The sequence below is a fragment of the Coregonus clupeaformis genome, unplaced genomic scaffold (genome assembly GCF_020615455.1).
Source record: "Coregonus clupeaformis isolate EN_2021a unplaced genomic scaffold, ASM2061545v1 scaf1474, whole genome shotgun sequence".
Lineage (NCBI taxonomy): Eukaryota > Metazoa > Chordata > Actinopteri > Salmoniformes > Salmonidae > Coregonus > Coregonus clupeaformis.
The window spans coordinates 44,387-66,848 of record NW_025534928.1 but is presented as its reverse complement, the minus strand read 5'-3'; the positions used below and the strand labels follow the sequence as shown (position 1 = coordinate 66,848).

Genomic DNA, 22,462 nt, shown 5'->3' with positions numbered 1-22,462 from the left:
GCATGACATAAGTATTTGATACATCAGAAAAGCAGAATTTAATAGTTGGTACAGAAACCTTTGTTTGAAATTACAGAGATCATACGTTTCCTGTAGGTCTTGACCAGGTTTGCACACACTGCAGCAGGGATTTTGGCCCACTCCTCCATACAGACCTTCTCCAGATCCTTCAGGTTTCGGGCTGTCGCTGGGCAATACGGACTTTCAGCTCCCTCCAAAGATTTTCTATTGGGTTCAGGTCTGGAGACTGGCTAGGCCACTCCAGGACCTTGAGATGCTTCTTACGGAGCCACTCCTTAGTTGCCCTGGCTGTGTGTTTCGGGTCGTTGTCATGCTGGAAGACCCAGCCACGACCCATCTTCAATGCTCTTACTGGTGCAGTCGTCCTGTCCCCTTTGCAGAAAAGCATCCCCAAAGAATGATGTTTCCACCTCCATGCTTCACGGTTGGAATGGTGTTCTTGGGGTTGTACTCATCCTTCTTCTTCCTCCAAACACGGCGAGTGGAGTTTAGACCAAAAAGCTCTATTTTTGTCTCATCAGACCACATCACCTTCTCCCATTCCTCCTCTGGATCATCCAGATGGTCATTGGCAAACTTCAGACGGGCCTGGACACGCGCTGGCTTGAGCAGGGGGACCTTGCGTGCGCTGCAGGATTTTAATCCATGACGGCGTAGTGTGTTACTAATGGTTTTCTTTGAGACTGTGGTCCCAGCTCTCTTCAGGTCATTGACCAGGTCCTGCCGTGTAGTTCTGGGCTGATCCCTCACCTTCCTCATGATCATTGATGCCCCACGAGGTGAGATCTTGCATGGAGCCCTAGACCGAGGATGATTGACCGTCATCTTGAACTTCTTCAATTTTCTAATAATTGCACCAACAGTTGTTGCCTTCTCACCAAGCTGCTTGCCTATTGTCCTGTAGCCCATCCCAGCCTTGTGCAGGTCTACAATTTTATCCCTGATGTCCTTACACAGCTCTCTGGTCTTGGCCATTGTGGAGAGGTTGGAGTCTGTTTGATTGAGTGTGTGGACAGGTGTCTTTTATACAGGTAACGAGTTCAAACAGGTGCAGTTAATACAGGTAATGAGTGGAGAACAGGAGGGCTTCTTAAAGAAAAACTAACAGGTCTGTGAGAGCCGGAATTCTTACTGGTTGGTAGGTGATCAAATACTTATGTCATGCAATAAAATGCAAATTAATTACTTAAAAATCATACAATGGGATTTTCTGGATTTTTGTTTTAGATTCCGTCTCTCACAGTTGAAGTGTACAGTGGAGGAAAAAAGTATTTAGTCAGCCACCAATTGTGCAAGTTCTCCCACTTAAAAAGATGAGAGAGGCCTGTAATTTTCATCATAGGTACACGTCAACTATGACAGACAAATTGAGAGAAAAAATTTCAGAAAATCACATTGTAGGATTTTTAATGAATTTATTTGCAAATTATGGTGGAAAATAAGTATTTGGTCACCTACAAACAAGCAAGATTTCTGGCTCTCACAGACCTGTAACTTCTTCTTTAAGAGGCTCCTCTGTCCTCCACTCGTTACCTGTATTAATGGCACCTGTTTGAACTTGTTATCAGTATAAAAGACACCTGTCCACAACCTCAAACAGTCACACTCCAAACTCCACTATGGCCAAGACCAAAGAGCTGTCAAAGGACACCAGAAACAAAATTGTAGACCTGCACCAGGCTGGGAAGACTGAATCTGCAATAGGTAAGCAGCTTGGTTTGAAGAAATCAACTGTGGGAGCAATTATTAGGAAATGGAAGACATACAAGACCACTGATAATCTCCCTCGATTTGGGGCTCCACGCAAGATCTCACCCCGTGGGGTCAAAATGATCACAAGAACGGTGAGTAAAAATCCCAGAACCACACAGGGGGACCTAGTGAATGACCTGCAGAGAACTGGGACCAAAGTAACAAATCCTACCATCAGTAACACACTACGCCGCCAGGGACTCAAATCCTGCAGTGCAAGATGTGTCCCCCTGCTTAAGCCAGTACATGTCCAGGCCCATCTGAAGTTTGCTAGAGTGCATTTGGATGATCCAGAAGAGGATTGGGAGAATGTCATATGGTCAGATGAAACCAAAATATAACTTTTTGGTAAAAACTCAACTCGTCGTGTTTGGAGGACAAAGAATGCTGAGTTGCATCCAAAGAACACCATACCTACTGTGAAGCATGGGGGTGGAAACATCATGCTTTGGGGCTGTTTTTCTGCAAAGGGACCAGGATGACTGATCCGTGTAAAGGAAAGAATGAATGGGGCCATGTATCGTGAGATTTTGAGTGAAAACCTCCTTCCATCAGCAAGGGCATTGAAGATGAAACGTGGCTGGGTCTTTCAGCATGACAATGATCCCAAACACACCGCCTGGGCAACGAAGGAGTGGCTTCGTAAGAAGCATTTCAAGGTCCTGGAGTGGCCTAGCCAGTCTCCAGATCTCAACCCCATAGAAAATCTTTGGAGGGAGTTGAAAGTCCGTGTTGCCCAGCGACAGCCCCAAAACATTACTGCTCTAGAGGAGATCTGCATGGAGGAATGGGCCAAAATACCAGCAACAGTGTGTGAAAACCTTGTGAAGACTTACAGAAAAAGTTTGACCTGTGTCATTGCCAACAAAGGGTATATAACAAAGTATTGAGAAACTTTTGTTATTGACCAAATACTTATTTTCCACCATAATTTGCAAATAAATTCATTACAAATCCTACAATGTGATTTTCTGGAGAAAAAAAATCTCATTTTGTCTGTCATAGTTGACGTGTACCTATGATGAAAATTACAGGCCTCTCTCATCTTTTTAAGTGGGAGAACTTGCACAATTGGTGGCTGACTAAATACTTTTTTCCCCCACTGTACCTATGATAAAAATGACAGACCTCTACATGCTTTGTAAGTAGGAAAACCTGCAAAATCGGCAGTGTATCAAATACTTGTTCTCCCCACTGTATAACACTTAAAGCTCCTCAAAAATCAATCAGACTATAAGCCCACTGTATTAGCTCAGTGTTCTGAGGGAGAGAGGGGTATGCAAATGCATCAGCCATCAGTAGAGAAGTAAGCGATCACTGTCTCTGCACACTCATGAGCTTATTAAGAGCCCTAGAGAGAGAGAGAGCGAGAGAGAGAGAGAGAGAGAGAGAGAGAGAGAGAGAGAGAGAGAGAGAGAGAGAGAGAGAGAGAGAGAGAGAGAGAGCGAGAGAGAGAGCGAGAGAGAGAGAGAGACACACAGAGATAGACACAGAGAGAGACAGAGAGAGAGACACAGAGACAGAGAGAGACACAGAGACAGCGAGAGACACAGAGAGAAACACAGAGAGACAACGACAGAGAGAGAGAGAACGAGAGAGAGAGAAAGGAGAGAAAGAGAAAAAGGAGAGAGAGAGAGAGGGGGAGAAAGGAGGGAGATAGAAAGACAGATAGTTAGAGTGAGACACAGAGAGAGAAAGGAGAGAGAGAGAACCAGAGAGAGAAAGGAGAGAGAACCAGAGAGAGAGAGAGAAGAGAGAGAGAGAGACAGAGAGAGACAACAAAAGAGAGAACGAGAGAGAGAGAAAGGGGAGAGAGAGAACCAGAGAGAGAGAGAGAGAGAAAGGAGAGAGAGAACCAGAGAGAGAGAGAGAGAGAGAGAGAGGAGAGAGAGAGACAACAAAAGAGAGAACGAGAGAGAGAGAGAGAGAGAGAGAAATGTTAACTTGCTTTGGCAATGTTAACATACGTTTCCCATGCCAATAAAGCCCTTAAATTGAAATTGAATTGAAATTGAAATTGAATTGAATTGAAAGGAGGGAGAGAGAGAAAGTAGAGAGAGAGAGAGGCCTTGCTAATAGACTCATTAAGTGAGGGTGGAAGGTGGCCCTGTTCTGTTGGACCTCAGGTGCCACACACAGTCATTAGAAGGGCCAGTGTGATAGAGATGACGGAGTTAGAGGTGTCACGTACAGAGATAATTATTCCTCTCTCCACCTCTCATCTCCCTGATCATCTCTGAGAGGTCAGAAGGTCAGGATGGAACTCTGTGAAACACACTGATCTTCAAAATGTTGATTGTCTGTTTAAAGCATTTCGCAATATACCTGCTGTTATGATACTGACAAAGTACACCATGATACTACTTCTGGAAAGTTCCCTGGCCTAACCCCGTTCATCTCAGTCTGAATGCAGTACAGTACCAGCAAAAAGTGTTTCTATTGAGCTCAGTGGATGCATGTGGCCAGTCAGAGAGGAGGTGAATGAGATCTAGCCCACACTATTCTCTCTCTACTTCTCCCATAAATTAGGGCAGAGATGACTGAGCATTAATCCAAGCTTCCTAGGCTCTCAGCTCACTCCTCTCTGTATTTGTATTATTCATTATTTTGCCAACAGGTGAATTTAGGAGTTTCCTGTTTTTATAGAAGACTTGTTGAAACTAGCTAAAACCATATTAGAGGAAAATCTTCTCTTCAAAATTAAAATCTAGAATGTTCTATTGGATAACAGCCTTGTTTAACTTTGCCACCCTGTGTTGTTTTGCACGGTCATTGTTGGCACTGCCTACAGTCTCACTAGAGGAGGGTAAGGGTGGTTAAATAACGCAGATGTAAATTACAAGCACACCTCATAAAGCTCAATGTTTATAATAGTAAGTAGTGTTAGTGAGAGCTGTTCTGTCATGGATCACATAAATATTGGAGGATTATTGGAGGATTAGTCTCCAATAAAGCACCTCGGAACCTTTGAAGAAGAAGTGACTTCAAGGGCAACAAACGCAGTGGGTTTATTTACATATGCTCTTTATCTATACTGTGGTGGTGTTGTTGAATCTACTGACACAAAATGATAACAGTGAAGTTGTGGGCTGCTCTTATACATAGTCAAATATTAATGCAAGATCAATATGATTCCTTTTATTGATCCCATCAATATGATTATGTAAGCAGCATTTATTTTGCCTGGCTTCATGCTACATCCCAGACAGACAGACCTCCAACAAGGCTATACATGGCTGCAATTTATCTGAGTCGTTAGTTGAGGTGATAGTCTATGAGAGCTAAAGCATGCCTCAATGATGTACCAAAATCTCCCATCTAGTGTTATGGATCCTCCCACCCCACTCCCCAGCTCATGGCTGAGTCTTGTGTCAGGGTCTGTCCCCACAGCGCTCGGTGCGGAGCAGCTTGAAACACTGAGCCTCTCCAGGGACTGGTTTCAACCCCAGCTAACCGAACAAATCAACACTGTGTTCCTTCCTTGTCATGCAGATTGTTGCTGCGTGTTTCATTTTCATCTAGGCCAAGATGTTCCCTCAGCTAAAACAAGAGCTGCACAAGTATTTCTGTGTCTTCACGGGCCAAAAGGATTTAGTCTGGTTGGCGCCTATCCGAGGAGCTGAGCAACAATTGAATGCATGTTCAATGTAGGTTTGTTCTTAGGTAAAATTAGCACCGCCTCTGCACATTTTTGATTTAGACTAATATACTTCAACAAAAGCATGAAAATGCTTGAACTGATGTTGGAAAATATGATTGAAAGGATATTTTTTTTCTCAAAACAGCTTTTCAAATGAGTAATACTAATTCAAGCTAACTGTAAATAACTTCCGTCACTCAACTGACAGTGACCGACAAGCACCTTGACAACTGGTTGATGAATGATGAATGTCAGATATGATAATCTCAGGAAAGACAAACCTTTTCTTTATCCCCTATCCCCCTCCCCTCCTTCCCCTCTCCCCCCTCCCCACCCCTCCCCTCTCCCCTCTCCCCTATCCCCACCCCTCCCCTCTCCCCTCTCCCGTATCCCCTCTCCCCTCTCTCCTCCTCAGCAGCCTCTACTGTGTGATCTAGATAATCTTGCAGAAAGAGCGGCGCTAAAACTGAGGTGATGCAGAAATAATTGGTTTCTATGGAAACCGTGCTCCCGGTCAGAGTGTTTGGGTGCATACTCCTCTCCTCCTGTCTACATGAGCCACAGACACACAGATAGACGGCTGAGTCTCAACGTTGAGTGACTGAGGTATTCAGGGAGGCTTATTGGGAATAAGAATAGGATATACTGAGATGTGCCTTGTTTCACAATTTCTCTGTATAGCTTCCCTTGAGTTTAAGTGTAGAGTTGTTTATCCGTTTAATCTACCTTTATTGTTAAATACATATTTGTCCTTCAATATATTAGTCTTTACTTTAACTCACAAGAATGAGCAGTTAACCAGGTAACAATAATGGATTCAAGAGAATGGAGAAGAATGAGGTGTTTGTGTGTGTGTATTTAAATGTGCTGACGGAAAGATCATAACTTCCTTGACACCACTGGCGACCGTCTAGTCCCTTAGCTTAGTTCAGTTGTGTGTGTGTGTGTGTGTGCGCGCGCGTGTGTGCGCGCATGTGTGTGTGTGCATGTGTGTGCATGTGCGTGTGTGTGTGCATGTGTGTGTGCGTATGCGTGTGTGTGTGTGTGTGTGTGTGTGTGTGTGTGCATGTGTGTGTGTGCGTGTGTGTGTGTGTGTGTGTGCATGTGCGTGTGCGTGTGCGTGTGCGTGTGTGTGTGTGTGTGTGTGTGTGTGTGTGTGTGTGTGTGCGTGCGTGCATTGGTACAAAGTGCATGACAAAAGAGCTTGAGTTGTATTATACACTTTATATGAAATAAACCTGTCCATTGATTGATCCCTATTATATTATAATTTGATTACGTGTGGTAAAAAGGTTATCTTTATCTCCTTGCTGTAAATCATTAAAACATCTGAAAACAACTGAACTGAGAGGAGACGTCTAACATTGGTTTTGAGATTGGATTGTGAAGACTATGAACATAATAACCGTTTCCCAGCACAAAACCCTCAAAGGAAAAACAGAGAATAATGCCTGTCATGTATGTCCCTGAGCAATCTATGGCCACTGTAGCCATTCACTATCCTTATTGAGTTATTGAAGAGGTTTGGGTTTCTATACAATGCCCTTATATTGCCAGATTTGAACATCATTCATTCTATTACAAAACTGTCCATGTAGCATGCTAGTTAGCCTTGTTCATCTCACCCCTTATATATCAAATTGTTAAGCCAACCGAGCGGAAAAGCCACTCAAATAGTGCTCCTCTCTGTCTATCTGTCTGTCTGGGATCATCTCCTGTATTGTGTAAAATAACAGTCCTGCCTCCGCGTCCATGTTAAGATCTCCATAATAAGGCTGGTTGACAGCATTACCTTGGAGCACACAATAATGAAGTAACAGAAAGGTACATAGCAGCGTGAGGAAAACCACTTCATCAGAACCCTGTGCTCTCCATCTCTCTATCCATCTGCTTTTCATTCACAAAGACAGACTCATCATCCACTCCATGCTCTCTGACGCTGTGTCACTGGAGTACTGGTTTGGCAACATGGAACACAGGCTTTTACTGTACCACTACCCAGAACATTACTATTACCATCAACCTTCCTGGTTTTCAGTGATCGTTCGAGGTACTGTACAGACATCCAAAGGGATTACAAAGAGAGCAGCTGAAGCATTAACAGCCAGGGTTGAAGTTGAAGGCCAAAGAAAGACAACAGTAGTTGTGGACTGGGTTATGGGGTCAGGGTCAGGCTCAGGGTCAGCTGGGTTTACAAGCACATAGAGCCAGGCACAGGCAAGGAAAAGGACATAGAACTGACCCAACATTGAGAGGTACAGACAGACAACAAGTGATTTAGCAACTGACGGACTACAGCCTAGTGTACCATAACTTTGAGTGACCTGTGTGTGTCCACATCGGTAACACTTTACTTAATAAGATCTAAGCATTTAGCTTGATGTGTTTTTTCAAAACCAGACAAAACATAGAGTCTGTTTGTAAGAAGCTCTTAGTTCCCGCTGTGAATGCGATGTAACACTGATTACATCTTATTAGACAGCTAAACTAATCTGTTAGCCTGCTGCTGAGAAGAACCCACAGGGTTCCAAATCAATTTGTTCTAATCTTGACATACTTTTACAGCCTCTGTTATGAGGACTATCCTCACTGTTGAAATGAAACAACTGTCATGTGTTTAATATAAAAGATTCATGTAAAACATTATGGGAACATGATAACTGGGATTCCACATAAATAATCAAATAAATAATGAATTGATGTTAGAATCATGTTAGATTGAGGGTTGACTGGTAAGGTTTGACCTGACTGAGGTTGGATTGAGGTTTGTTTGAGGTCAGGTTAGGTTTGACCTGAGGTTGGATTGAGGTTAGATTGAGGTCAGGTTAGGTTTGACCGGAGGTTGGATTGAGGTTAGATTGAGGTCAGGTTAGGTTTGACCGGAGGTTGTATTGAGGTTAGACTGAGGTCAGACTGGTGAACTAGTTAACTAGTTACCTGAGGTCAGTCTCTGAGAACCTCCTCCGCAGCATTTCCTCTTCATCCATCTCCTCCTGTGACTTCTGTGTGACTACAGTGGTCCTCCTCTGACCTCCTTCCTCTTTAGCCTCCTCCTCCTCCCCTTCCCTCTGTTTACCCTGCCCTCTATGTGTACCCCCCACTCCCCCCCGCACTTCCTCTTCCTCCAGCACCTCCCCCAAATGTTCATCCACTTCCCGTGATTGGTTCCTTGATTCGGAATAGATGAGGACATGACAGAAGCACAAACGCGGCGCATGCAAAGCAGAAAGGAAACGAAAGAAAGGTATGTGAAACCAAACTGCAGAAATAATGTCAACAATGAGAAAAAAGGTAACATACATAAAACAGCAAAGCTATAAGGAAATTAAAGCAAACAACCTAGACATTCAGTGCCATGCATATGTATTTCTGTTATGTTTCAACACGAGACAACCCATACAGTATGAGTTACCAGTTACGGGCAAACCCCAACCTGACGCAGTAGAGTTCAAACATTTAGCTCCATTTTCACCTAGGCAGAGCCAAACCTGAACTCACTGGACGGTGGGGAATAGCACGATGCTAGCTGTGCATTTCCCTCTAAAGTTAAGAAACCAAGTGAAAACTCTTTTCATTGTGGAAAATGTCTGGACTTGGCAACTTTAGTTAGAAGAAAGGTTCACAGCCTTTGGGGTTTGCCCATCCCTGGCAAGGCAGAGGTATTGGACCTAGGGCTTCTGTCTGCCCTTGGTATGTGTTGCTGCTTCCTACCTGATCTTCTGGTTTCCTCGCGGCCGTTCTGACTGGACAGACATGTAGCTCGTGCTGCTGAACCGAGAGGCACTACTGGTTCTCGACACAGCGGACACGTCGCTTACATCACTGTCCGAAGACTTGGCTGACATGTTGTCTGAACCTCGCTGACCATCCCTCCGCTGTAGAGGAGAAACACACACCACTCAGCACATGACTAAAAATAGACTTGAAAATACTACTTACTGGTAATGACTGTGTCCCTTGATGTGTTTTTTCTTTTGACGTCCCTATATACACTGAGTGTACAAAACATTAAGGACACCTTCATAATTATTGAGTTGCACCCCCCCTTTAACCCTCAGAACAGCCTCAATTCATTGGGGCATGGACTCTACAAGGTGTCGAAAGCATTCCACAAGGATGCTGGCCAATGTTCCTTCTAATTGTTTTAGGGATTGAGCAAATTTCAGGTCTGCTGAGCGCAAACTTGAACGTTGTGAATATTCTGTGCAACTTCCAGCACGCGTTTACTGTGAACACTGAAGCTGTACCCGCTTGAAGTTAGTTTTAACAGTGGTCAAGTAGGCTACTGTGGCTATTTGATCATAATCAAATCAAAATCAAATTGTATTTGTCACATGCGCTGAATACAACAGTGAAATGCTTACTTACAAGCCCTTAACCAACAATGTAGTTTAAAGAAAAATAAGTGTTAAGAAAGTATTTACTAAAATAACCTGAAGTAAAAAAATTTTTTTTTTAAAAAGTAGAAAATAGAAAAATAACAAATAATTAAAGAGCAACAATAAAATAACAGCAATGAGGCTATATACAGGGGTACCGGTACAGAGTCAATGTGCGGGGGCACAGGTTAATCGAGGTAATTGAGGTAATATGTAGGGGGGGGGGTGGGGGGGGTTGTTGCAAATAGTCCAGGTAGCCATATTAGCTGTTCAGGAGTCTTATGGCTTGGGGGTAGAAGCTGTTAAGAAGCCTTTTGGACCTAGACTTTGTGCTCTGGTACCGCTTGGAGAAAATGCACCCCATAACATTTTAACATGGAAATAGCTGTTCTATCATTCAGCCGGCTACAGTAGCAGCCAATGTGTGGTGTTCAATGTAGGCCTACAAAAATAAACATGCAAGGCTTGACATGAACCTTTATCCACTCAGACAAGGAGGTGACTGAAAATGTTGTTGGGTTGTTTGATGCAAGAAACCACTTCGATAAATAAAATGCATTATTATTCCCATACCATTACTACAGAGAATCAGACTAATTATGCTTCCCTCTGGCTATTTGCTGCTTAGCTTATTCAAGCCTGCCTCAAAATAAAACACTGCCCCTTTAAGACAAAATAAAAGCTCTTTATGCTGGCCCATGTTGACTTCATTGCTTCTCACAGTTGTGTCAAGTTGGCTGGATCTCCTTAGGGTGGTGGAACATTCTTGATACACACGGGAAACGGTTGAGTGTGAAAAACCCAGCAGTGTTGCAGTTCTTGACACAAACCGGTGCGCCTGGCCAGTGGAGGCAGCTGAGGGGTTAATGGCTCATAATAATGGCTGGAACGTAGCAAATGGAATGGCATCAATCACATGGAAACCATGTGTTAGATACCATTCCACTGATTCCGCTCCAGCCATTACAACAAGCCCGTTCTCCCCAATTAAGGAGCCACCAACCTCCTGTGCGCCTGGCACCATACCCCGCTCAAAGGCACTTAAATCTTTTGTCTTGCCCATTCACCCTCTGAATGGCACACATACACAATCCATGTCTCAATTGTCTCAAGACTTAAAAATCCTTCTTTAACCCGTCTCCTCCCCTTCATTTACACTGATGGAAGTGGATTTAACAAGTTACATTTTTACATTTAGCAGACGCTCTTATCCAGAGCGACTTACAGGAGCAGTTAGGGTTAAGTGCATTGTTCAAGGGGACATCGACAGATTTTTCACCTAGTCAGCTCAGGAATTCGAACCAGCAACCTTTCTGCCCAAACCTCTTAGCTACCTTAACCGCTAGGCTACCTGCCATCTACATAAATAAGGGATCATAGCTTTCACCTGGATTCACCTGGTCAGTCTATGTCACGGAAAGAGAAGGTGTTCATAATGTTTTGTACACTCAGTGTATATAATATGCCATTTAGCAGACGCTATTATCAAAAGCGACTTACAGTCATGCGTGCATACATTTTTTTTTGTGTATGGGTGGTCCCGGGGATCGAACCCACTACCTTGGCGTTACAAGCGCCGTGCTCTACCAGCAGAGCTACAGAGGACCACATATATGATGTAGATAATAAAATTTGAATACAAATATTTTAAATAGTCTACTGCAAGGGTTATAGTCTTGTGGATAATGAATTTATCAAAGTATTAATTAGAAATTATTAGATAAAGGACAATAGAACAAACTTTAATGTGGCCAAAAGCTTTGCTTTCAATGATTTGTTGGCTTTTTAAGGAGATCCGTTCGTCCAAAAACAATTGTTAGCCAAAGAACAGTTCATTCACATTCATTATGGCCAATGTTCTAGGAGGAGAACACAGAGCAATACTAGGTTATATAATCAAATAATCTTGAGCGATACTAAATTGTTCTCCCAGCTTAGAACATACTGTTTATCCATTTGCACAGTAGGTGTGTAAAGTCAAAATGTAAGCAAATCAAAATCATTTGGCATAAACATGAAATGGGCAAAGGATATCTTTCTTATTTTTTTACAGCAAGTTGGTGTACCAAGACATAATTTTTTATTTATTTATTTTATTTCACCTTTATTTAACCAGGTAAGCCAGTTGAGAACAAGTTCTCATTTACAACTGCGACCTGGCCAAGATAAAGCAAAGTAGTGCGATAAAAACAACAACACAGAGTTACATATGGGGTAAAAAAAACATAAAGTCAAAAAAAATACAACAGAAAATATATATACAATGTGTGCAAATGTAGCAAGTTATGGAGGTAAGGCAATAAATAGGCTATAGTGCAAAAATAATTACAATTAGTATTAACACTGGAATGCTAGATGTGCAAGAGATGATGTGCAAATAGAGATACTGGGGTGCAAAAGAGCAAAATAAATAACAATATAGGGATGAGGTAGTTGGGTGGGCTAATTTCAGATGGGCTGTGTACAGGTGCAGTGATCGGTAAGGTGCTCTGACAACTGATGCTTAAAGTTAGTGAGGGAGATAAGAGTCTCCAGCTTCAGAGATTTTTGCAATTGTTCCAGTCATTGGCAGCAGAGAACTGGAAGGAATGGCGGCCAAAGGAGGTGTTGGCTTTGGGGATGACCAGTGAGATATACCTGCTGGAGCGCAGACTACGGGTGGGTGCTGCTATGGTGACCAATGAGCTAAGATAAGGCGGGGATTTGCCTAGCAGTGATTTATAGATGGCCTGGAGCCAGTGGGTTTGACGACGAACATGTAGTGAGGACCAGCCAACAAGAGCGTACAGGTCACAGTGGTGGGTAGTGTATGGGGCTTTGGAGACAAAACGGATGGCACTGTGATAGACTACATCCAATTTGCTGAGTAGAGTGTTGGAGGCTATTTTGTAAATGACATCGCCGAAGTCAAGGATCGGTAGGATAGTCCGTTTTACGAGGGCATGTTTGGCAGCATGAGTGAAGGAGGCTTTGTTGCGGAATAGTAAGCCGATTCTAGATTTAACTTTGGATTGGAGATTCTTAATGTGAGTCTGGAAGGAGAGTTTACAGTCTAACCAGACACCTAGGTATTTGTAGTTGTCCACATACTCTAGGTCAGACCCGTCGAGAGTAGTGATTCTAGTCGGGTGGGCGGGTGCCAGCAGCGTTCGATTGAAGAGCATGCATTTAGTTTTACTAGTGTTTAAGAGCGGTTGGAGGCTACTGAAGGAGTGTTGTATGGCATTGAAGCTCGTTTGGAGGTTTGTTAACACAGTGTCCAATGAAGGGCCAGATGTATACAAAATGGTGTCGTCTGCGTAGAGGTGGATCTGAGAGTCACAAGCAGCAAGAGCGACATCATTGATATACACTGAGAAAAGAGTCGGCCCAAGAATTGAACCCTGTGGCACCCCCATAGAGACTGCCATAGGTCCAGACAACAGGCCCTCCGATTTGACACATTGAACTCTATCTGAGAAGTAGTTGGTGAACCAAGCGAGGCAGTCATTTGAGAAACCAAGGCTATTTAGTCTGCCAATAAGAATGCGGTGGTTGACAGAGTCGAAAGCCTTGGCCAGGTCGATGAAGATGGCTGCACAGTACTGTCTATTATCGATCGTGGTTATAATATCGTTTAGGACCTTGAGCGTGGCTGAAGTGCACCCATGACCAGCTCGGAAACCGGATTGCATAATGTTATTGTAAGAAAATAGTTAGTTATAAATAAAGAAACTAAAATCCTCTGCAAAGAAAGAGATTGTATATTAAAAGCTTTTCTTTGTGTCCAGAGGAGCATTACAATTTCTAAACATACGGTTGTATCTCGTGGCGCTCCTCACAACTAACAGAGCTGACAAATGTTTCATTTACATTTTTACATTTTAGTCATTTAGCAGACGTTCTACCTGCTTTGTATAGAACTATAAGTGTAATGCATGCTTAGTGTAGTTCTCATTCCACACACTTAAAAGGAAGACAGGACAGGATGGACATGCTTTCTCTTATAAGGCTTGACTCGGGCTCTGGTGAGGCCCCCAGACTGTCTCTTTATAAACACACTACACTTAACTAGTGTCTGTGTGACTCTGGACACAGTCACCACTACATTCCATGGATTCACAGGGTCGCTATAATACATCATGTATGTACGTATCCTTGTTTGTTAAGATTGTCAAACTTTGAATCCTGTTGGAGTGGGTGTTTAGAAGAAAATGTTTTCGATTGTTGATGTCTCAGTGGGTTTGAGTATGATGCTGTTAACATCCTGCTCGGCTTTGAGTTGATTCCTCCACATTTACTGAACTTTTTCTGTGTTAGCTGTAAGTCAGTTTGTATACAAAGCATCTACTTAATGACCATGTTCTGAATAGAATGGGAAGGAAGGACTGGACTTGGTCTTGCCTTAGGAGTGATAGTCCTGCTTCACATTTACTGAACATGGACGTGTTAATGTAACTCTAAGTCAGTTTGTTTGTATAAAAAGTGTGATGCCAACAATGTTCTAGTTCTGAAAGGGAAAGAAGTGCTGTGTCACTGTGTCTTGCCTTGTTGTTGTCCTGTTCCAGTCTGGAATCGGACCCGGCCCCCTGCTTGAACATGTTAACCTTCAGCTTCATCTGTCTGGTCCTCTCCTCCACATCCATAGCACCTGGGGAGCAGAGCGGTCAGTGGAGGTCATACTCAGGAATAGGGAAATCCTGGTTGGAAGACTCCCAGAATCCTCCAACCAGGATTTCTGGAAAACCTGGGAATTTTGGGAAAGTTACCGGAATTTTGCAACGCTACTCAGGAACAGTCTTTTGGAATGTTTTGGGGGTGATGTTATAAAGCACTGACTGAACAAGTCCTCAAGATATCAGCATAAAAAATACAAGGTTTCTACTTTGATTTAGGAACCCCGCATTACTATGATCCAAAGACTGACAAATCATCCCCACTTTACTGTTGTTGTGTTTTTGGTGCTTTCACTGTGCTCTCTGAGTAATATTCGGCTATCATTTTCACATGACAATGTTATTCTATAAAAGTGCTGCATGCAGCGTTCAGAGTTAGTTCACCCAGACACCAACAGTCAGTCACTCCATGACCATGATGTCACATAGCAGCCGGCAAAATGAACAGTAGGAAAACCCAAACAACAACTTGTAAGAAATATTACATTTCATAATGAAGGGGTTCACTTGGAGTTTATGTGAAGGGATGGAATGAAAGGTGTAATTGCCAGTTATTCTGTGTCAAAATCTCAGACATGCTCTGTTGGGTCTGGAGCCCTGCTATACAACCTCCTCTTTGTCCGAGTTTATTTTACTGAATGATTTATTCATAATATTTCTTGCAAGCAGCCACCAACCTCCCAGAGCTCACAGAGGCTTTGGGGGAAAAACGTGGCTGTCCACATGCCACAGTGAGCATGTCAGGTCAGTCAGGTCAGTTAGGTCAGTCAGGTCAGTCAGGTCAGTTAGGTCAGTCAGGCAGTCAGGTCAGTTAGGTCAGTCAGGTCAGTCAGGTCAGTCAGGTCAGTCAGTCAGTCAGGTCAATCAGGTCAGTTAGATCAGTCAGTCAGTCTGTAGTGTGGGGAGTATTCAGATCAGAGGCACCCTATTCCCTATATAGTGTTCTATATGTGGCTCCAGTCCAACAGAATACACTAGACTAGGGAATGGGGAAAGTGCCATTTGGGACGACCTCACTTAGTGATGTCAGGCAGACTACAGTAACTCTAGCTATCTTACCTGCATCACCATTCTCTGGACACACTTTCACTCTCTCTACTTTAGATTTGTATGATGTAGGTGGGGAGAGGAAAAACAGGCGCATGAGAGAAAGAAAACACAAAGACAAAGAGCAAATGAATGTAGAAAGATAATAGATGAGACTAAATGACGATCTCCAGGAATGATGAGAAATGAAAGGACAGCATCCATGTTAGTTTTTCTGCAACACATGAATATGATTTCCTGTCCTGTCCTGTCCGTCAGCTTTATATGACAGTTGATGAGATATGACCTTATGTTGTAGTTAAACAACAATAGGCCTTGTAAAGACAATGGTACAGAATGAGATGCACTTTCTGCCACTCGGTGGGATATCAGGATTCCTAGGTTGTATTTGTACAACATGCCTCAATGAAATGTCGGCAGGATTTAATATAGCCTAACAACAGACATGTTACAATTAACACAGTTTACATGTATGACCATGCAAGCACACACAAACTGAGTAAAATCAATCCCAAAAAAGACATCTCCAACAAGCTCAATCAGCAGGGAAGAATGGACATGAGAAAGCAGGAGTAGGAAGGATGAGGAAGAGGAGGGATGAGGAAGAAGAGGAGGAGGAGGTAAAAAGGGAAGGCATACAGAAGAGGAAGGGACAGACCTGAGCTGGTCCAACCTGGTGAGTCCGTGTCTTCTGGGGTCACATGACAAAACACAGACACAGACAGAGGACAGGAGATGGGAGTGAGAGGGGTGACACCATGGACAGTGGCGCCGCACAGGTCGGGTGGGGGTCAGAGTGTGGGGGGGGGGGCATGATGGGGAGGGGGGTGGCACAAAACAACGACAACAACAACAACAACAAGCACAGAGCACAACAACACATACAAAATCATACAGCACAACAAAGAAAGATCACACCACCACAAATTGCACTAATGGACAGCCAAGAAGAAAAAGTGAAGAGAAGAGAAGGGTGCAAGGCAGGCCGGGAGAGGCTGGAGTAAAAGACCTGTAGTGTTACTGAAAAAGAAAGAGGGGGAAAGGTGAGCTGCTGTGTACTGTCCAGAGGAAAGAGAGCTGAAACAGTCAAGTAGATGTTAATGGCAGGAGAAAGAGTATTGGAGCTGACAAAGCAGGCAGAAACCCTAAAAGACTTTAGAGGTAGAAGACAGGAGGTGGGGGAGCCACTTGAGTCAGGGACTAATAGTCTACTGTGGAGAGCCTGGAACATGAAAACAACCAAAAGCAGGCAGAGAGGCGGCAGTAGGTACAAAAGAGAAAGCAACCAAACAAAAGAGTCAAAGAAATTGACGTAAGTACTGTACTACAAACTTTTATTTGTTTCTTTCCTTCCTTCCTACCTTCCTACCTTCCTTTCCTTCCTTCCTTCCTTCCTTCCTTCCTTCCTTCCTTCCTTCCTTCCTTCCTTCCTTCCTTCCTTCCTTCCTTCCTTTCTTTCTTTCTTTCTTTCTTTCTTCCTTCCTTCCTTCCTTCATTCCATTCTTTCTTTCTTTCTTTCTTCCTTTCAGAAACCTTGTTGTTGTGATAGAGGCTGAGGCACAGAGAGAGTAGGCCCAGCAATACCCCTGGGAATGAACAGGTTACACAACAGAGAGAGCTGGGATCGACTAGAAGCCTCTCTCCTCTCCAGAGCCTCTGTTTGCCTCCAATTAACAACCATCTTCCCCCCTACTCCAGTACATAATCCTACTCCTATTCCTCCACTGTGTCTTGGGAGGAATGTGCTGAGGTTTTGATGAGCTGTGCTTTCATCAGACTTTCATTAATCATCCCCTGCCGTGTGCAAATCATCTTGCATAATGGAACCGAGAGAGAGAGAGAGAGAGAGAGAGAGAGAAAGATGGAGCACTCCACTCCTCCTGGCTCGTCTGTGGCATCACGCAGGCATAGTGATACACTTACTGTATGGGATTTTGGAAGATACAGTAAGACCCCATTGTGGGCTAAAAGAGATCCAAATAAACAAATGAACAAACTGTGGATTCACACGGGCATAGTGATTATGCTAACTATGGCAGGGCAAGCTGTGGTGGGGGTGGTTAGCTCAAAGACCCTCTTCACTGAAGTGACACTGTCCACTCCTGGATGTGTGCCCACCTACTCCCCTGTCGTTCCTCTTGCCCCTTTCTTGTATGCTTCCATCTTGAAGGCTTTGGCGTACACCCACTGGGAGACCACAACAAACCACAGCTGCAGCTATACGAGTTGTTGTCTGTGTCCCAAATGGCACCCTAATTCCTAAGTGGTGCACTACTTTTGACCAGGCCCCTGTACTATGTAGGGAATAGGGTGCCATTTGGGACAGAGCCGATGTGTAAGGCCAGGTGACGAGACTCTGATTATTGATCTTAATGTGTAATGCACTTTAGTCAACATTTGCATTTAGGTAAATTACATCTTCATTAAGTTGAATAATTAAGAGAGACATGAATAAAACAACACTGTGAGACATCTGCCTTATTCAGCTTTGATCTGATCACACCACCGTGCCAACTCAACTCATATCACCTCATTGTCAAGTCAAGAGATACCCGCTGTAGATGAACAAAGCGAGCAAGCAATTTTTGGCTTGTCATCAACAGCATGGTATAAGTTGTAGGTCAAGGCTTGTCATCAAAAGCATGCTACAACAGCATGGTAAAAGTCCTAGGTTAACTCATCAATGGCATACCTTACATAACACAAATAAACACCGTTCAAATAATCATCAATCCAGTAAAAAGCATTAGTTGAAGCACACCCAAACATTTTGGCGAGGTGCTGACTAACGGAATAGTAAGATTATGTACAAAAATATAGATAGTCATCAAATAATCATCCTTGTTTTGTTCGTCTTGAGTCATATTGGCCAAACATTGGCCAGTGCTTGGTGAAAGTGGTCAAAGAGTCATCACCTGACCCTTACAGTATGAGCATACTGAGCCACAGAGTTGAGTTGTACAATACCGCTGACAGTATGACTGCAAACATTGTATGAATCATGGTTGAATCATGATGGCTTCAGCAGAAAACATATTCATTGATTCCAGCATATTGCTACAGTCGCATGTCATGCTTTCACAGTGTAGTGGGTGCACCATTATCTGTGCACTACAGAGAGAGAGAGAGAGAGAGAGAGAGAGAGAGAGAGAGAGAGAGAGAGAGAGAGAGAGAGAGAGAGAGAGAGAGAGAGAGAGAGAGAGAGAGAGAGAGAGAGAGAGAGAGACTAACATTGAAGCTTCATTAAAGCTGAAGTCACTAACTACTGCCCTCATTGAACTATGGTGTCATAAAGACCACAACACAACACTACACCACAATCCATGGCAAGCAAACTGGTGATACTAGGAAACTATACCAAGCAAAACAGTCCGTATGCAACTCTTAATTCAAATGTGTCGCAGTGTCCTGGTGGCATGGTGCATTTTAGCAAGGTGCTAGCTAATGAATTCATTATGTATCAGTTAGAGCCAGTCTACTTTTATTCAGCAGTAAGAGAAGCTTTACTGAGTACGAATGAGTACGAACACTTTCAGTGACGTTCATCTCATCTACCTCAAATTGATCTTCAATCAAGTTAATTGTCTCTAGAAGGCCTATATATCATTTACATTGACACAGCTCTTTCATAAGTCCATCCCACACACCCACTCAGTCACATAATAAGGGATCATAATTGGATCTACATGTAATTCGTCCATACATGGAGATTTACATACGTGTTTCCATGGACACTCAACAAGATAATTGAGAAACAATATCTCTAAACATTCACAGCTGATACGCCTGGCAACACCCTTTTACATGTATATCTACAGCCCAGAGCAGAAAACATATTGTTATGGAGATTAATTAGACATGTTTAAAATATTCTAAAAGTTCATAGTTTTCAGAGACCCGACCACAAGACTAACTCAGCAAACCAAACACTCTCATGCTGCACTGCATCACTGCACATCACAGAGAGGAGAAGTACAGAGGTCAGAGGTCAAGAGCCTCTGTGACCTTTGGATAAGGATAACCACAGTGAGAGGCCCCCAGGGGCCAAGATTAGGTTGAGGTCATCAGGTCTCCATTCCAAGTGTGCGTCCCAAATGGCACCCTATTTCCTGTATAGTGCACTACCTTTGACCAGTGCTCTATGGGCCCTGGTCAAAAGTAGTGCACTACATAGGAAATAGGGTGCCATTTGGGACCGCAGCCCAAGACAAACCTGGCTGTGTTCCTCCGTCAGAAAGAGAACCATTGAGGCCTTTCTGCTGGTCCTCCCATGTCACCTCTGAGGCAGGGCAGGGAGGGAGGGACAGACAGACAGACAGACAGACAGACAGACAGACAGACAGACAGACAGACAGACAGACAGACAGACAGCAGACAGAGGAGCTGTTGACGACACTCACAGTAAAGGGGCATGATGCTCCTTTCATCAGCAAACAACAACAAACAGTGTTGTTGTTGTTGCATTGTTGTTGTTTTGTCCTATGTTAATGAGCCACTTGTCAAATAAACTTTTTTGTCTTGTGTAAATTTGTGGCAATAAAGCTTTTTGAGTTGAATTAACCTTCCCTATTTAAACATGTGGGATGGATTCCATCAAGATTCATCATGTTGGCAAATGTCTATAACTGTTTACCTCTCTCTCTCTCTCTCTCCATTAATGGTGTACTCAGGAAAACACTAAGATACCTCACTAACAGTCACCTGGGAGAGAACACAGTTCATCCTGTGGTGAAGAGGGTTATGGTCAGCTATATGGTCAACACTCACAACCCTTTATATGGATCATTGATACAGGGACATGGGAGGAATCAACATATATTTTTTTCAAAATAAAGTTATTAGCATGGATGGGATACATTAATAGATATTAGGTACCAAACAATATTGTTAAAAAATCTACAGGATAGGTAAAATAAAAATACAGCTGTATTAATTAATTTGTTTTATTATCATTCATATGTAGACCATTTAATGAGGTAGACTGTGTTTTTATTGTGAAATGCGGTGGAGACATGGAAAGGCAGCCAGGTTCAGCACTTCTATCATGGACAGCTCCTTACTAAAGATTATGAATTTTGCGCCATCTGCTGGCCAGTAGTGGTAATGGTCTTTTGAACTCTTTCGTATAGAGGAAAAAACCCATCAAAGGCATCTTCAAACAACTTCAAACTAAATGTACTGATGGACTATCTTAATTTGACCCTGCTTCTCACAGCAGGAAAATAATCCTGCAGCAACAGGAAATGTTAATTATTAAGAGGATTATAATTAATGGACATTTTTGTATGGGTTGTTACATTTGTCAGGGCAAATCAAGTCTGGCATTTTAAAGTGGAAATTACAAACTTTAGAAGCCTTTTTAAACCTTGAATAGACTACAATTTGCATTTCCTGCTGTGCAGGGAAATTCTCTGTGACAACAGAGTGATCAAATTAAGATAGCAGATCTGTACATCTTTTGTTGGCCGATTATCAAGGATGATATTTTACAAGCTGTTATCGAGAGTTGAATGACAATTAGCATTTCAATTGCAACATCTACTAACGACCAACAACCAGCTGTATGAATGTTGTGTCTAAGGTTACTGGTTCAACTAAAACTCTTCAAACTGCAATCACAGCATCCATTTTCCTCCACTAGATTTACTTCAATCTCAATAAGTGCCGCTTTGACTGAAGCACGAAATCTTACATGTCTAATTGAAATGATCTTTAATTCCAAACGGTAGATTTTACAATGGAGCTATACAGTATATTTAACTAATAATGTTCTATTGAATTGCGTGGTTGGGACGTGGGGATAGAGGGCTGAACATTGATTCTCAAACCCTTCAATTAAAGGGCAGAAGATTAGTTGTGTGTGGTTGTGAGGGGGCTGGGGCACGCACGACTATATGAGCTCAGGGAGACAAAACTCTGGATATATTAGCATCAGTCTCACCCTCATCATCATCGTCATAATGATGAAGATCACCACACACTCACCCAACCTGCACTCCTCCAGTTAGTTAAACACTGCAAATCAACCCAAATCTAATAAATCACATTCATCTCAGAAAATATGAAATGTGGATAAAAGAGAGACAGAGACGGAAGAAAGTTGACTAAATGAACTATGGAAGCCCTAACTGGCATGCAGAGTCCCACAGCACTGACACACCCCTGAGGGCACTATTGAGGACACACCACCACAATGGCATACTCCTGAGTGCACTTGCCTTTCCTCCCATTCACAGGAGGGCCTGGCCGTGCCCTCTCCTCACAGTCTGAACGGCAGTGGGACACAGATGGAGCTTTATGAGATCATGGAACTGTGAGATCATGGAACACGGATGCAGGCATACGCTTACACACACGCATGACCACACACAAACACACGTGCATGTGTCCGCACGCCCGCACACTTGTAAGAACACACGTATGCAAGCACATACACACCAACACACAGACCAAACGCATGCAGATATGAAAACCTAAGAGGTATACTGCATGTTTCATGACAAAGATATACTACTACCATCACACAGAAGACTTAACTGAATGAATGAACAGACAGATGGGTGAGAAGGAACTAGGAAGAGAGACCTGTGGGAAACTCCCGCTCCTGCCAACACAACCCTGGAAACTCTCATTCAAGCCAGTACATTCATCCAGTACAGTACTGACTCAACAAATGATCACATTTTAAGGGTTTTGGCTGAGGGGCAGAATGGCTGTAGGGCTTATAAAGATGGTACAACATCATAGTCCAGTACAGGCTGTGTAGACCAGGCAGGGTCAAATTTGGGTTTGCAGTGTTCTGGGACTATTCCATTGGTTTCTATGGTATCAGGCCAACTAAATAAAGTGCAGCTTAAGTATTTGAGTACATTATGTATTGGACCCAGATCTGGAGTGGAGTTCTCAGGAGAGAGGCAGATACATAAAGGTGATAGAGGTGAATGAGGAAGTCCAAAGGCTCAGCCTGC

At 43.1% G+C, this 22,462-nt stretch overlaps 1 protein-coding gene across 8 annotated transcripts in view; it reads right to left on the bottom strand.

Annotated features, from left to right (window-relative positions):
* Positions 1-22,462, bottom strand: part of LOC121586055 (regulating synaptic membrane exocytosis protein 4) — a 69,377-nt gene that overhangs the window by 34,819 nt on the left and 12,096 nt on the right. For 4 of the 8 annotated variants that reach the window (XM_045218278.1, XM_045218277.1, XM_045218274.1 and 1 more), the window contains 4 exons: positions 16,153-16,185; positions 14,319-14,422; positions 9,125-9,288; positions 8,351-8,581 (listed from right to left, as the gene is read on the bottom strand). The exons of 2 other annotated variants lie outside the window; for them this stretch is intronic. In XM_045218278.1, the coding sequence (XP_045074213.1) occupies positions 8,351-8,581; positions 9,125-9,288; positions 14,319-14,422; positions 16,153-16,185 (532 nt within the window). The remainder of the gene's footprint in view (positions 1-8,350; positions 8,582-9,124; positions 9,289-14,318; positions 14,423-16,152; positions 16,186-22,462) is intronic. 2 more of the 8 variants (XM_045218279.1, XM_045218275.1) reach the window with 2 other exon arrangements.